At 35.9% G+C, this 16,646-nt stretch overlaps 1 protein-coding gene and 2 long non-coding RNA genes across 5 annotated transcripts in view; all 3 read left to right on the top strand.

Moving 5' to 3' along the window:
* The first annotated feature begins 2,426 nt into the window (after nucleotides 1–2,426).
* LOC126693666 (uncharacterized) lies at nucleotides 2,427–2,811 on the top strand. Its single transcript, XR_007645461.1, has 2 exons — nucleotides 2,427–2,468; nucleotides 2,575–2,811. It is a non-coding gene; the product is annotated as an uncharacterized LOC126693666 (long non-coding RNA).
* A 1,942-nt stretch (nucleotides 2,812–4,753) lies between these two features.
* On the top strand, nucleotides 4,754–8,881 carry LOC126693662 (uncharacterized). Its single transcript, XR_007645457.1, has 2 exons — nucleotides 4,754–5,169; nucleotides 8,488–8,881. It is a non-coding gene; the product is annotated as an uncharacterized LOC126693662 (long non-coding RNA).
* Nucleotides 8,882–14,582: 5,701 nt separating this feature from the next.
* LOC126693653 (putative disease resistance protein RGA4) overlaps nucleotides 14,583–16,646 on the top strand; it is a 130,504-nt gene continuing 128,440 nt past the window's right edge. The window contains exon 1 of one of the 3 annotated variants that reach the window (XM_050389707.1): nucleotides 14,583–14,624. Coding sequence is in view for 2 of the 3 variants with exons in the window: in XM_050389708.1 (XP_050245665.1) it covers nucleotides 14,635–14,937 (303 nt within the window). In the remaining variant the exon portion in view is untranslated. The other 2 variants (XM_050389706.1, XM_050389708.1) reach the window with 2 other exon arrangements.

Raw genomic sequence — 16,646 nt, 5'->3', positions numbered from 1 at the left:
GGCGTCGTCCATTTCTGAAAAGTGGACAAACAATATTAGCTATCAAAACAAGATACGGAAATTATCAAGAATAGGATGATGGACTTACGCCTTCTAATCTGTTCCTCATACTTAACGGCAGCTGGCGTTGGTTCTGGTCCGTCACAATACCAATGGATGGTCTTAAGCGACACCAATTTTGCCCAAGTCCTTTCCTCCGGCTGGGTCTTTGAAAAAAAAATTTCAAGGAAGGCGAACACCTTAATGTCCACTTGGGGGCATCGTCTAACTGCAAAGGAGGAAGGGCGGTTAAATTAGGTTAAAAACATATATAATGAAATAAAATTAAATTTTTAGGATGGTCCATACTAGACGGGTGTAATATGCCCCAAGTCGTGTCAACGGGCATATAATCCGTGTCTCCTAGACGACACATCCAACTGTCACCCTCTAGAAAGAAGTAACGACTTTTCCAATCCCTATTCGAGTCCGGCGTGTCATAGATGACCTTCAATAGCGGACTCTTGGGGACGAAGCTATATATTCCCCTGGACCTATCAATTTCGTCCAGATGGTAGCAATGAAGGAACTCCCTAACCGTCAGCCTCTTGGCTCCGTCGAACATTGCACCGTACAGGATCTCCATCGCTATGAAGACCCTCCAGGCATTAGGGGAGATCTGGTTCACGGATAGTCCTAAATATCGGAGGAGCTCACGGTGAAGTGAACTCAGTGGGAACCTGAGTCCGGCCTTCAACATTTGCTCATATACCCCGACACCCTCTACCCCTTCATAATAACATCTCTCTGATTTATGTGGTAGACGGATGGAAATATTGTCTGGAATTTGATAGTTATCTCTAAATGTTTTGAAGTGCTTTTCTTTGATGATAGACATGAAGTAATTCACCGTCCACTCTGGTAGCATGACGAACTCCCTGAGCCCATCAGCACCGACGACGGATCTAACAATCTGTTCCTCACCGTCATCAAAGCCCTCTTCTTGTTCAACCACCTCCGTGTCCTCATATGTTGAGGACGAGGAGGAGGAAGACGGACTCCTATCATCGCCTGGACTCTCTTGTTCTTTGTGACCGGACGGATATACTTCCTCGTAATCCAACCCGTCACGGACAACCAACTGATTACTGGATGCACTAGACATTTCCTACACGAAACGACAAAAACCTAAGACTCTGACGGGTCTATATATTCGTAACGGGTGTGGATATAAGGTGAATTAAAACAAAATTGGTCTTGGGAAAAAAAGCACTTACCAAATTTGAGGAAGTACGACGCTGACGATCGAAGCAACTAGACGGTTCAGCCTCTGACAAGTATGACGGATGAGTTCTGACAGGTGTGATGGGTGAGCTCTGACAGGTGAATTTTTGCTGAAAATGGAGAAATGAGAAGGCAGACTCTATTATTTATAAGGAGGATGCACGGAAGCCGAAGCGACGCTTCGATCCGAGATAAAACCCAATCAAATTACGACGCGTGTCATCATCATTAATGACTTTCTTCCAGCCTGTCAGAAGTTGGTGTGGACGACGGTTTCCTCGCTGGCACTGTCATCTTAACTTGCACGAACCCGTCAACCCGTTGTAGTTGTAACCTCAAATCCTCTGCTTTAATACTCATTGGTCTCATTCCGTCATAATAAATTATCCGTCACGCCCTTAACTTTGGGTCGTCACCCCATGGTTCCTTTGTTCTAAATTGATGGACCCTTGGGGTGAAGGGGGCAACTGAAGAGGATAAAATATAAGCCTGACGGGCCGTGGTAATGGGCCTGACGGATTTGGATTGTTGGGCCGATATGGGGATGGTCCAACGCTCATTAAAGCCCATCACTGATGTATAGTAAGGGTCCTTGATCTAAGGTCTCTATCACTCACTTCAGAATCACCCTAGAATCCCAAAATGGAAATCCTAGCACAAGGGGGACTCTAGAAGATACGCGCACTGAAAGTAGATCTCTTCTACAAGGAAAGACCTTGCTCACCACGCTCGGAAATATTCAAGTGGAGTTCTATAAGGAAAAGACTTCCACACCAAGGAGGAGTAGCCGATCATCTACTACTATAAAAACCCCAATACCCTCGCAAGTGAAAGTACGCATAATTTACCCCCTCTAGCACTCTAGAGTTGTGAGAATAATTCTAACTTGACCTTCGGAGAGTATTTGGCCGACACCACACTAGTGCTCTCTAAGGTCTTCTGTTATTTTGTTGTGCAGGTTCACTTTGAGTCGCGAGTGCTGTGTTACCTATTGGTGATATTTTCAGCATCATCACCTCTAATTTTGTAGCACTCTCAGCGGCACTTCTTTGGAAGAATTTCAGAGCTACTCATTGGTATTACATCACATGAGCAGAAAATTCATCTTACTCATTAGCTAGTTGATTCATTGTTTCTAACTTTATAATTGTATTGTGGATGCAGAGAAAGAAAGTATTTCCAACAGGTTTTTATGCTGCTATTAGGTATCGCAATATCTGACTGCCAATGTTTTTTTCTTTTGAAAAGAGAGTTCAATTTCTAGAATCTATTTTGAATCTAACTGTATTCTGTGTTTTTGTCCTTAAAAAGTGTTGCAATGCTCTGCTTCTACTCATATGTGCTGATCTCGGGAGGGAACCCACCACCAAAGAAATTGAAGTCATCTCCAAGTTTTGCATCATGATGAGAACACCTAAGGTATGATTATTAGATATGGAAGGGTAGGATTTTGTTTGATTTAATGTTGTATTGTGAATTCAATGGGGGTTATTATAGATGCATAATGTTGAACATGCTTATTTTTATTCGATTACTAATTTGATAGAATTATGTAATTTGTGTATGGTCCTTAGTCATATACATCTTGTATACTTGTGTGACTCGGTTATTGTTATTGGGTGACTCGATTCTTGTTATTAATAAAACCTTTTTACTTATGAAAAATAAATGTTGAACGAGCTTATATTAACACAAAGTAGGTAACAATGAGTTGAGCAAATGTGTATTTTGTCAGATAGAACGCAGGATTAACTGTCCTGTTTGCTTTATGTAAATGATTGCCTGAATTATATTTCTTAGGGAATAATGTCACGAGTGAAGTTGAGATTAAAGGGTTCCAAATCACATATTGGGATTAAAATATGAAGCCCGGGCACCATTGGTTTTTAAGCAGTGGCCGATTTCAATGAGTAATGTTTTTGTGTAAAGCTTTAAGTATGATTTTGTAAATGCATTATATTACGTTTTTCAATTAACTACAACCACATGCTTGCATGCCATTTATCAATGAAGCATAAGCAGTATTATAATCTATATTCTATATATTACTAAAAGCTGAAGCGTAGCATTTAATGTTACTACGCTCACATTGAGCCATGTCAGCAGCCATGTCATTCTCATCCTTTTTTCTAAATTTTTAATTCAATTTGAAAATATTTTTTGCCAATTTTTAATTCAATTTCCAGCCTTATCTCTACTTTAAAGTCCACTTCTTATACATTTAAATCCTCTATATATTACTAAAAGTTGAAGTGTAGCATTTAATGTTACTACGCTCGCATTGAGCCATGTCAGCAGCTATGTCATTCTCATCCTTTTTTCTAAATTTTTAATTCAATTTGAAAATATTTTTTGCCAATTTTTAATTCAATTTCCAGCCTTATCTCTACTTTAAAGTCCACTTCTTATACCTTTAAATCCACTATAAAACCCAAGCCCACACCCAAAGTCTTTTAGGCTGCGTTTGAATCGACTTCAAACGCATTCCGGAAATGATTTTCCGGAAAATAGGTGTGTTTGGTTGGTTCGGAAAATTCTATTTTCCGGAAATTGAAATCCGTTGACCGAAAAAAAAGGCCTTTGACCACGGAAATCAATTACCGGCTCTATTTTCACTTCAAAGGATTTCCGGAAAAGAGAGAGAGAGAGAGAGAGCGCGCGCGCGCGAGGGAGAAGACCAGTGCGCGCGCGCGCGAGGGAGAAGACCAGTCCGCGCCGATCTCCAGTCCTAAGACCAGTCCGACGACGGCGATCGACGCTTCGCGAGATCGTGCCGTCGATCGCGATCTCGCGAAGCGTCGATCGCGATCTCGCCTTCGTGAGATCGCGTCAGATCGAGATCGCGATCGACGGCGCGATCTCGCGAAGCGTCGTTCGCGAGATCGCGCCGGATCGAGATCGCGATCGACGGCGCGATCTCGCGAAGCGTCGACCGCGATCTCGCGAACACGAGATCGCGCCGTCGCGAGATCGCGACGTTGATCGCGATCTCGCCTTCGCGCGATCTCGCCTTAGCGAGATCTCGCCTTCGCGCGATCTCGCCTTAGCGAGATCGCGCCGGCAAGATCACGATCTCGCGAACGCGATCGCGCCGGCGAGATCGCCTTCGATTTGTGTTTTCTGGGTTTTCTGGATGTGAAGGTGAGATCGCGCCGGCGAGATCGCGATCTCGCGAACGCGATCGCGCCGGCGAGATCGCGATCTCGCGAACGCGATCGCGCCGGCGAGATCGCGATCTCGCGAACGCGATCGCGCCGACGAGATCGCCTTCGATTTGTGTTTTCTGGGTTTTCTGGATGTGTTTTCTGGGTTGTGTTTTCTGATTTGTGTTTTCCTTTCTTCTTTTCCAAACACTAGAAAATATTTTCCGGAAAATTTTTTGAAATACAACCAAACACACAGAAATATTTTCCTTTTCCAGAAATTAGCATTTCCGGAAAATATGTATTTTCCGGAAAACGTTTTACGGCAACCAAACACAGCCTTAAGCTAACTCTCTTTGTCAAACCTAATTACTTTTCACGATTACAACATATAATATTCCCCTTCCTTCTGTTACATGGAGCCCTATCTCTACTTTAAATTCCAGCCCACACCCAAAGCCTTTTCAGCTAACTCCTTTTGTCAAACTTGAATGCTTTTCACGGTTACAACTTATGCCTTTCCTTTTCAGGTTTAGTTCCTTCCCCTACCCCACCTGTTTCAGCTTCTGTTCTATCATTTCACGTTTTGTTTCATCCACCCCATATCACGATTTCAGCTTCTGTTCTACTATTTCACTCACGGTTTCATCTTCCTGTTCTACGGTTTCAGCTTCTATTTTCGCTTCTAACGGCAGCCTCTCTGTCTTCCTTCATCTCCTCACATCCATATAAATACTGACATAAGCCGGGTGATTCAGTTGAGGTATCCCTACATCCTAATTTCTTTTGTGCTCTATTCTTTTGCTTGATGGTTTTTTTTTCCTTTCTACGTTTGTTTCTGCCTTTTTCGTGCTGTGGTGTGGATGGTTGTTACGTTACATTTACTTTCTAAATCATTTTTGTTGGAGTGTTGAATTTTTTACTGCTGGGTTATTTAATTGGAGCACTGCTTCTTTTGGATATGTCCTGAGTTCTTTTGGGGATGTTCTAGATCGGGAAAACCCAAAAATTGGGTATGTTCATTATGCACGTAGAGATTTATTTTGGCTGTCTATTTGGTTGCAACACCTGTGTTCTATGATATCAATTTTTGATATCTTTGTTTTAGGTTGAGAAGTCTACAAACAAAGACTTTCTGTTATGTAATTTTTTCCGCTTTACTAGATATGGTTTTTTATTTTTATTTTTAATGGTGGAATGCTTGAAATAAATAATGGAAACCAGTAGGCTATGATAGTTCTTTATGCATGACAAGAGAAGAGAGGCCAACCCTTCACCACCCTCAAAATGTTCGACAAAATGCCTGAGCCAAACTGTAAAAAAGGGGGCTTGGGCTTCGAGGCATGGCTTATAAAGATAGTGTTGACATTAGGCATCCTCCAAGTTTTATTGTATATTTGTGGTCAAATGCTTCAAAGGAACAACCTGAAGACTACATTAGGATTATCAAAGACATATGAAAACTATTAACATCAAGTTATTATTCTTGCCGTGAGAAAAGCCACAGACACATTAAGGTTCAGTTGGTTTAACCATAGTTAACCTAATTAATCTTTAAATGAACACTCTTTATGATCCAAATCCACCCACGAATCCAAGGATTTTTTTTTTTTTTTTTGAAATGCCAGGCAAGCTTCAATAGATAAATAGAAACTGATCAGGTTAAATACTATTCATTCAAAGTATCCTTCTTGATCACATTCACAAACTGATCAGGGTAAGGACTATTCATTAACAAACCCCTGCCACCTATTATTGAGAACCCATTTGGCTAAGTAATGAGCTGCTAGATTAGCTTCACGATTTATCCAAGAGAATGCCATTGGATTCAACTTTTTAGCCATATCACAAGTGTCTTCTACTGTCTACAATACATATAGCTTGCCAAGGAACAGAGATAGGCCTTTCCCTTTCAAAGTTTTGTTAATAGCATTGATACAAATCTTTTAAGTCTCCTTCAGTTACTACTTTCCTCAAATTTAGTTCTTGACTCAATAAAACTGCCCATCTAATTCCTTTTACCTCAGCTGCACACACTGTAGTGTTACATACCATCCTTTTGCCCCCAGCAATCACCTTGCCCTTCCAAAATCCCTTCCAAGGCACTTTGTAGGTTGTTTGCAACCTTAGTCATTGAGGGGTGAAGTACACTTTCACTTACACAATCCAATGCCAGGGATGCAACAAATGCCAGTGCCTCCATTTCCAATGGGGTAGGTGGTGGTACTTTTGGGTCCAAAAACCTGTGAATTTTCTTTTGGGTAGTGTATGGGACTATGAAATCAACTATAAGCCTTTGCTCACCACTAATAGTTTTCATAGATTTGTGGTCAAATGTTTGATAGTCTGATTTAATAGGAGCAATCAAATCTTTTGTTTAGCAACCAGAATTAGGTCACCTTGATTTGACCTTCTAATTCAGTGTTTGACTATTTTGTTTCTCTGAAACTTTGATTTGTTTGTCTCTCTCTGCCAATCACCCCTCTAAAAAATATTGCTTTATTATTTTGGTGTGGAGTTGAGGGCTTAATTAACTAGATTCTCTGTTATATGCACAAAAATTGTTTGATAAAATACTTGATTGTTTTGTTCCTTCTCTAGAATTAAGTCCAAAAATTGTAAATGGAGATGTTCTTCTTACACAGTATATACATGGTCTTGGCAGTATATAATGTCCATTTAGCACATGGTTTATTTTAGATTTTTTTTTTTTTTTTTTTTTTAATCTGTGATGTACTTCTTTTTGTAGAATTGCTTTCTTGGTTTTAATCCCTATTTGAAAGTAGGAACGTAGACAAGAAAAGCTAAGATTCACTTAATTTTCTATCATTTTGTCTTGGTACGAATTTTCTTTTCTCCCTTTTGTTTAGTATATAGATACTCATTGACTTGAATTCAAGCTTGATTCACATTACTAATCAATTATAGAATACATGACAGAGCATGCTCAATGTCTAACAAGTACACATGACATGACAGTACATGCTCCATGTCTTTCAAACAATCAATATGTAAAATCCATTTACAATCTACGAACCCAACTATGTTACCTATCATATTAGGTGAAAGCTTTGTTATTCTATTCAGATTAAGTTCTTGGTCTTAGGCTCTTAAAAGCTTTCTTTGAATTGTCTATGCTGGTAATTATTTGTATGCTTCATTAATCGTATGTACTTAAATGACTCCAAGCAGTTTTACCATATATTTTTTAACAAATTTGCATTTAAATGTATATTTTTGTGTGTTTTTGTAGGGCTTGGCTTTAGTTTTGGTTTGGCATAAACTTGAAACAAATGCCACAAATATCTAGATTTGTGACTTTTGTATTCTTAATGTTTGACTAAAACTATATGGTACCATTTAAACATGTTTCATATAAGCTTTTGAGGTCTTAGGTCATGTTGTATTTAAATATGACAAAAGATAGTACCATTTTCCACCTTAGTACAGTTAGTATTGGTGTTTTATATATAACTTGGATAGATTGAATTTGTTTTGTGTGTATACTCACTTTTGTTATTTATTTCTAAATTTCATGATGAAGACTAATAGAATACTTATTTTTCATGAAGATTTTTAATATATTGGATTTTTAAAAATAAATCAATAGTTGGGCTCAAATTATTTGAATCATACATGTATCCGTTTAATTTTCTTTCTTGGTTGCTTTGTACTTCCTACCATTTAACAGTTTAAATATTTTTTCCTTGCTTTGTTTAATTTTACTTATTGTTGACTTCTTCAAAGAGTAGTATTACAAAAAATAAAAAATAAAATGAGAAAGGGAGAATTAGAGGTTGTGGGTCATAAGTCGTAGCCACATCCATTAGAATTTGAAGTTGGGTTATGCTTAAATAAGTTAGGCTCAAATTATTTGCAAGGACTTCCACAATTTTGGGCATGTTTGGGGTGGACATATTTGATGCTATTCTCCTTCTAGGCTAGATTTATGATCAATAATAATGGTTAGGTGCTTTTTTTTTTTAATTTATTTTAAATGTACAGTTGTGTATTGATGAGATTGTCCTCATTCAAGTAGTTAGCCATTTGCTCTAACATCTAAATTTGGAATGATGTCCAGGGGCTATCATGGTTGTTGAAGCATCAAAGCCGATTGCAGTGGTTGATGCGTATGGGTTTTTTAAGTACAAAAAGTAGAATGTTTGTGAGTTTCATTTAGTTTCCAACTTATAATATTTAAATTTGGTGTTTCACATTCATGAGGTGAAGTGTTGTTTGATTGGCCCGTCCTTATGAAACATGCGTGAAACCGTGATTTGAATAGGAAAATATGACAAAATCCTATTTGTTATTGGTGCAATTGTTGTGAGAAGTCCAAATTAACTAGATAGGTAATTTGCAGTGATGATTGTATGGTCTAGAAGTTCTATAATCTTAGTGATGATTGGGTTTTGATGCATTGCTAATTTGATTTTCCACTAAAGAATAGTAAAAAGTTCTGGATTAATCTCCCATCCTTATTTTTAATTTTTTTGGTTTGGTTAATTTGTGAAATACTTGGTTTTTTTAGTATAATAATAGTTGTTTGATTTTATTAATTTTAAAGGAGATCCGGATTCTTCCCTTTGTCAAGAGATTACATTAATAGGCTTGTCACACTCTCTCTCCCCTTAGCTCTCAATTTGTGACATTCATTTTCTCTAATTATTTTTCTTTTTCTATCTTTTCTATTTGTTTACATAGCCAATCATAGGATTTATCTTAATATAATATTTTAATGGGAATAGATTTTTTATGTTTTTTTTTTTAATGCAACTTCAATTTGTTTGATAGTTGGAGATTATTGGATTTGAATCTTGAATGTCTCCATTGGAAACACCAAGAGGTGCCAATTAGTTGAATTACAAAGTTCGTGGCGGATTTTGCCAATTTGAGTTTGACTCGATCTTAATATCTTTAGTTGTAAATTTACTGATATTAAGATGTAAGCGCAATTGTACATTTATTTGATTTATTGATTCTTTTGTAATACTTATTAAACCAAATGTAAGAGCACATTATGATTATTATAATATATTACTTCATAATATTTGTATGTATCTCATTTTTAATGATATTGTGTGTAAAATTGACTGTTTCATCACAAGAAATGTTTAAGCTGTATTTTTCATCTTATATTGGAGTTGATAGCTTTCAATTGTTGAAATTAGAGAGATGTTTAAACCTAAACATGTTAACATTTGATTTAAAACAATCCCGTGCAACGCACGGGTTAGCGACTAGTTTCTTAATTAAATTCAATGCAACTATATGATGTGTTTAAATTTAATTGAGAAATTTAATGTACTTTATTTAAGGAATTGTACAGGGTTGTGGAATGTACTAGATGCCATGTACACACTTGGCCTCCAAAAAAAGAGAAAAGCCGTAGGTCCATGTGAATTCTATGAATATAGAACGCTGTTAGTAACGGATAACATCGGGTTTTTCTGTCATATGTGAATTTACCCATGCTTCAATGAGTTTCTAATTAAATGATTGTTGCGGATTTTATTTTTTGAAAAGCAAACACATGCGCACACACACAAGGAAGAGAGAATGAAGTTTTAACACAATAGCACACCACAAACAACTGATATTATCTATGAAACAATTGAGCTACTTAATTATTAATTATTTAGGCTATGGTATTCTGAAATAAGTAAGTTAACCGTGCATATTGGCTTAAAGAGGTATGATGTACTCATATACCTAATAACATCTCAATGGAATCAATATGAAGACGTGGCAGTAATTTTTCAAATTGAAAATTAGTAATGTATATGTGAGAATTTCAACCTGAGAGGATCCAAGATTTTTTTGAATTTTTTAAAATAATCCTTTGGTGGTAGCGAATCTCAAGGTAGAAATTCGATCTTGAATATACCTCCCAAATCTAAGGGACTTGCAATGAAGGGTTTTCAATGAGGGTCTTTTTTTTGGTTGAATTCATGGAATCGCCGCTTAATTTAACTAGTCACAAACTCTCATGATACATTGGAAGGCTACTATTATATTTACAAGTGACCAAAAATGGGTAACTAAAAATGGATAACGAAATAGTCACCACTTAATTTCATGAGAAGGCTTCTATTATATTTACAAGTGACCAAAAATGGGTAAAGAAATAGTCGCCACTTAATTTAACTGGTCGCAAACTCTCCCAAATGCAAGAAATTGATTCATTAGAATCGATTGTAAGTTGGACTACAAAAATGGGTAACAAAATCAATTGCAAGTTACGAACTATCCGGTCTCTTACTAGTAACAAAATCACTTGCAAGTTCTAATTTTGTCTTGATGGATCAAGTGTGAATCCTTCATCTAGATTTTCAAGTATCAAGATAAAGAAATATGTTTTTGATAATTAGTTAAGTATCAAGATAAAGAAATATGTTTTTGATAATTAGTAAGTATCAAGATAAATAAAATCTAATACCAATGACTCTTGAAAGCCAACATACCTGCAATGATTTTGTAAATGCAACACACTTTGATTTGTGGCTGCATATGCAGCAAATTTATGCAAAATAAAAATGAAATTAAGTGGGATAAGGATACCCAATTGAATGGTCAGGTGTTCGAAGAACTTTGAATTCCTTTTTTTTTTTGGGTTTTTTTGGGTTTTTATTTTTATTTTTATAAAGGTGTACACACAATTTTTGTAAAAGAAGAATCACACGATCACGAAATAGTGTAACAAATAATCAATTTGTATTTGATTTGTATATATGTGAGTACAATCCTCTGTATGAATCTTTACAATAAAAGAGTACAATAAATTCATTTGATTCGATCTCCAAGAAACGTTACGATCCGAAGGGGCTATGAAACTTGATCTTGAATCGTGCTTTAATGTCTCCAAGTTGAATGAATAGTTGAATGTGCTTGATTTGATGCGAGGGGCCGTTGGCTTGATCTCGGATTATATTAAAGGAGAATCCCCACTTTGATTTGAAGAAGTAGAAATAGGCCTTGATGAACAATGGAATTCTTGTGAACTTTAGAGATAGCTCTCTATTTTGGCAGTGTCAGTAGTGTTTTCTCTCTAAGTATCTTCCTTTTTCTCATATGAGAAGCCTCTATTTATAGACAACTGAATAGTATTTAATTTGGAATTTTCTCTCAGCATTTATTGAGAGTTGAATTATGAATTTAATTTGGTATTTCATTTAATAAGAATTTTCCATATAGGTCTTTTCTTCTGACGCTGTCATATGGCTTTCTTCATTTGATGTTGCCACGTGGCTTGATTACATTTTCTAATCGTCCACGTCATCAATTGAATATTAATTTGATCACAAATATTTTATCATGAACAATTTGACAGTTGTGAATACATCATAAAATTTTGATGTCTACAAAAGGAAACTGAGAAAGAACTATTATAGAGCTATTTAATATTTATTTATTTTTTGATGGAAGAGCTCTATTTGATTTGAATATCTACCATTACTATTCTAAAAAAAAAAAAAAAAAAAAAAACTACCATTACAGAATACGGACATTATTTATTTCAAACTAATAAAATATGCTTCTCCAAACCAAATATCACAACGTTTGATATACATTCATTTATTACAAATATGCAATATTCCAGACTGATATTTTGCTCCATGAATTAAACTAAATTCATCACAAACATTTAAACACTTAACAATACATATTCTTTATAAAAAAAAAAAGGCGAAAACACCACTTTGGTCCTTACATTTTGGTGTTAAATCAATTTGGTCCCTATATTTTGGTAACAGTCAATTTGGTCTCTGTTATTTTCAACTTGCAATTAATTTGGTCCCTACCGTTAGCTCACTAGCGGAAAATGCATATGTGGCAAACGGTTTGCGTTATTGGTGCACACATGACTAAAATAATAATATAAAATCAAACAATTAAACATTAAAAAAAGCCATGTAAGCATTTTTTTTTAAAAAATCCACGTCAGCCAAAAAAATTCTAAAAAAATTATTTGAAAGAAAATAAATAAAGAAAGTGAATTAAAAAAGATCTTCAATTTCTTTTACTTACTTTTGTATTCTTGCATTTTCTCAGTTACCAAACACAATACCCAACAAACACAGCAATCTAAAACCAAACACTAATCACACAATTATCTACACTCAAATTTTCTTTTCCATTCTTTCTCTTTTCATATATTTCCCCAAACCCACTCAGACCTCTCTCTCACAAACTCGCTCTCTTTGTCTTTTTGTCTCTCCGTCTCTTTTCTACACTTAGTCCTTATTCTTCTGAAGATTGCGTTGTAAATTTTGGTATAAAAACCAGTAGAGCACTCTTGGATAAAATTAAAATCATCAAAAAATTATCCCAAATTTGTCCACAAAGTTCAAGATTTCCTTAATCAAAATCTACCCTTATCCATTGCGTATTTTTGTGTTTCTTTTGTCGTCATTCACTTGCTAGCCACCATAGGTAAGGATAATAATATCCTATACGTACTAGCGAAGTGGAATTTGTTAGAGAGGTGAAAGGATTGATATGGTTTGGGTAGGTTGAGATCTTTTCAGTGTTTGTTCATGATTGGTGTTTGCTGGGTTCTATTTGTGTGTTTAATTTAGTAAAGGGTTTCATTATGTTGGGATTTTCAGATTGCTTTGTGTTTGGGAGGTAAGAAAATACAAGAAGAATATAAAAGAAAATGAACGAAATTGTGGATTTTTTTATTCAAAAAATCATTTCCTTTATTTTTTTTCTTTCAATTAATTTTATCAGAATTTTTTTGTTTTGATATGGAATTTTCTTTTTTATTAAAATGCTTATGTGGCTTTTTCAATATTTGATTATTTGATTTTATATTATTATTTTAGTCTCGTGTGTGCCAACAATGTAAACCGTTTGCCACGTATACATTTTCAGTTAGTGAGTTAACGGTAGAAACCAAATTGATTGCTACAGCAAAATGTAGGGATCAAAATAGTATTTTCGCCTAAAAAAACATATATTACCTAATTGTTATTATTATTATTTTTTTGTTGAAATGACCCAGTTGTTGGTTGAGAATTGAGATAGACGGGCACCTCATTAATACAACTTTTTTTTTAGAAGACTTATTAATACAACTTAATTCTGCATTATGCTCCTAAACTTAATATACCAATTAAATATTGAGTTTTTGTAAGCAAATATAAAAGCTATTTGTATTTTTTTTTCTTTGTTGTGTTTGCAGGTCAAGCACCATTTTCTTATTCATCAAAAAAATTTTCTTCATTTTATCTTTAATTATCAAAACACATTTTTGTCTTTTTATAATTAAATTCTATTTAAAAAAAAAATTCTTTTTAACAATAAAGTGGCACATCAATCACATTTGATAGAAGTGAGACAGAACAATTTTGTTTTACAGACTTGCAGACACCTATGTTTTCATAGAAAAATTCACAGACTCTCATCCACTCACCTCATTGAAGATAAAATGATCAAACTCTAGGATGTCCTTTTTGTATTTTGCCCAATTTATTAAAGATATATGTAAACGAACCTAAAACAAAGGCAAACCCCAAAACAAAGGCAAAATAAAGCGTAATTACAATTTACAAATTTTTTTTTTTTGAAACTTTACAAATTAGTTCCTTGTGATTAAGGGTAATTATACCTTCCTGTCTTTTGGAGTAAAATGAAAAGGTCATAATCTTCGTCCTATCGTAATTGATGGATTGTCCCACATGATGCCCACATTGCTTGAGCAGAATTTTTTTTTGGACACACAGAGTAGTGGATACATAAAGCTAAATGTTAGTATTAAAATTCCATCGAACAATGTATATGATCACATTGCTTGTAATTTTATGCCCACATAGGTTGTGGAGCAAAAGGCAGAATTTGAGCCTTACTTCATTGACATGCATACTTCACGAAAAGGCAAAGAACCAAGTTAGAGAGGCTAAGGAGTGGATGGATCAGGGAGGCAAAATGAAGAAGAATAAAGTAAGAGTGTCTAGTTGGAGAGAAGAATGAGTGACATAAATGGAGAATAAAGCAAGTGGTATTTGTGCTTGACTTCACTAGCAAGCATACCTCATGAGAACGCAAGGGCCAAAGTTGGTTCCAATATATTTAATATTTCACACCATCAGAGGCAACATTCTCATTTAACAAAGAAAAAACAACACTAACTCTCCCTTCCTCCACTTCAATAAACACTTTGCAGCACCCTCATTGATAAAATAAGAACAACAATAACTCTCCCCCCTCCTCCACCTCAGTAAACATGACGGAGTTGGTCTCTTTTGTTGCGGAAAAAGTCACTGAGAAGCTAGGATCCATTGCTTACCAAGAGATTTGCTTGGCATGGGGCATTGAAAGCGATCTGAAAAATCTTAAGCTCACCTTGTCTGCCATCCAAGCTAAGTTGTTGGATGCCGAGGAGAGGCAAGCAAAAGAACGTGGGCTTAGTCTTTGGCTGGGGGAACTCAAAGATGTGCTTTATGATGCAGTGGATGTGTTGGATGAATTCGAGTGTGAAGCTCTACGGAAGCAAGTGGTGAAAACATATGGGAGCACTGGTAAAAAGGTACGCCGTTTCTTTTCGTGTTCTAATCCACTTGCCTTCCGTTTTAAAATGGGTCATAGAATGAAGGGGATTAGAGAGAGGTTAGATGGGATAAAAAAGGTTAGTGATCAATTTAATCTTCAGGAGAGGCAACTTGACGATAAGCATATTGTCGTCAGGGAAACTCACTCCTTTGTCACTGGTTCTGATGTTATTGGGAGGGATAAAGACAAGCAAGAGATAATAGATCTTCTGATGCAACCAGGTGATGATGGTAATGTTTCTGTGATTCCAATAGTTGGATTGGGAGGTATGGGCAAGACCACACTTGCCCAGTCAGTGTATAATGATGAAATGGTTGAAAGGAATTTTTCTCCTAGAGTATGGGTATGCGTGTCAGTGGATTTTGATGTTAAAAAATTGGCAAAAGAAATCCTTAAGTCTGCAGCTCGTGAAAATAGCGAGAAGATGCATATAGATGAGAACATGAGTCTAGATGAAGTGCAAGCCAATTTACGAAACGTTTTGAAAGGGAAAAAGTTTTTAATTGTTTTGGATGATGTTTGGAATGAAAAACGTAATAAATGGAATGATTTGAAAACTTTGTTAACAGGTGCCAAAGGAAGTAAAATTATTGTCACTACACGCAGTAAAAAAGTTGCCTCAGTGATGGCTTTTGGACCCATCCATGAATTGAAAGGTCTTTCTAAGGATGATTGTTTGCGCTTGTTCTTAAGATGTGCATTCAAGGAAGGAGAGGACACAGATCCAAAATTGGTAGAGTTTGGAGACCAGATAGTCAAAAAATGCGGAGGTGTTCCTTTGGCTGTGAAGACTTTAGGGAGCATACTTTATTCTAAAACCGATGAGCTTGAATGGATCTCTGTAAGGGATAATGAGATATGGAAACTAGAGCAAGAGGAAAATGACATTTTACCAGCGTTAAGATTGAGTTACAATAAATTGCCATTATACTTAAAACATTGTTTTGCTTATTGCTCATTGTATCCAAAAGATTATGAATATGACAGTGTGGAATTGATTCAATCTTGGATGGCTAATGGGCTCCTCCAAAAGCCGGACAAAAGTACTAGAGAGTTGGAAGATATTGGACAACAATATGCAATGGAGTTATTGGCAAGATCATTTTTCCAAGAAGCTCGTGCTTGGAGTTCTTCATATGAAACACATAGCCTACAGGACAATGATCCTAATTATTTTGTATTTAAAATACATGATTTGTTGCATGATCTTTCATTATATGTTGCACAAAATGATTTTTGCTTGATTGGAAACAGCAACAACACCAACAATTATGATAAGGCTCGATATGTGTCAATTTTGGACCACAATTTGGGTTCTAATGAAGTGACAACAATGTTGCACAAGTTGAAAGATACCGTATGGACGATTATTCTCCCAAGTGAATTTGGACATTCTATTAATATTAAAGAATTCCCTTTGGAAATATGCATGTCAAGGTTTAAGTACATGCGGCTACTAGATTTAAGACGTTCAACATTTGAGGTATTGCCAAGCTCCATTGGTACTTTGAAACATTTGAGATATCTTGACTTACGGTGGAACGAGCATATCAAGAAATTTCCCAACTCCATTTGTGAGCTGCAAAATTTGGAAACTTTGATGCTAGATGGCTGTAAAGAGCTGGTAGAGTTGCCAAGAGATATAAGGAAGATGATTAGCCTTAGATATTTGTTGATACTCACAAA

Source organism: Quercus robur, chromosome 7, assembly GCF_932294415.1.
Source record: "Quercus robur chromosome 7, dhQueRobu3.1, whole genome shotgun sequence".
Classification (NCBI taxonomy): Eukaryota; Viridiplantae; Streptophyta; class Magnoliopsida; order Fagales; family Fagaceae; genus Quercus; species Quercus robur.
The sequence above is the reverse complement of the archived record's forward strand: the minus strand, read 5'-3'. Positions and strand labels throughout refer to the sequence as shown.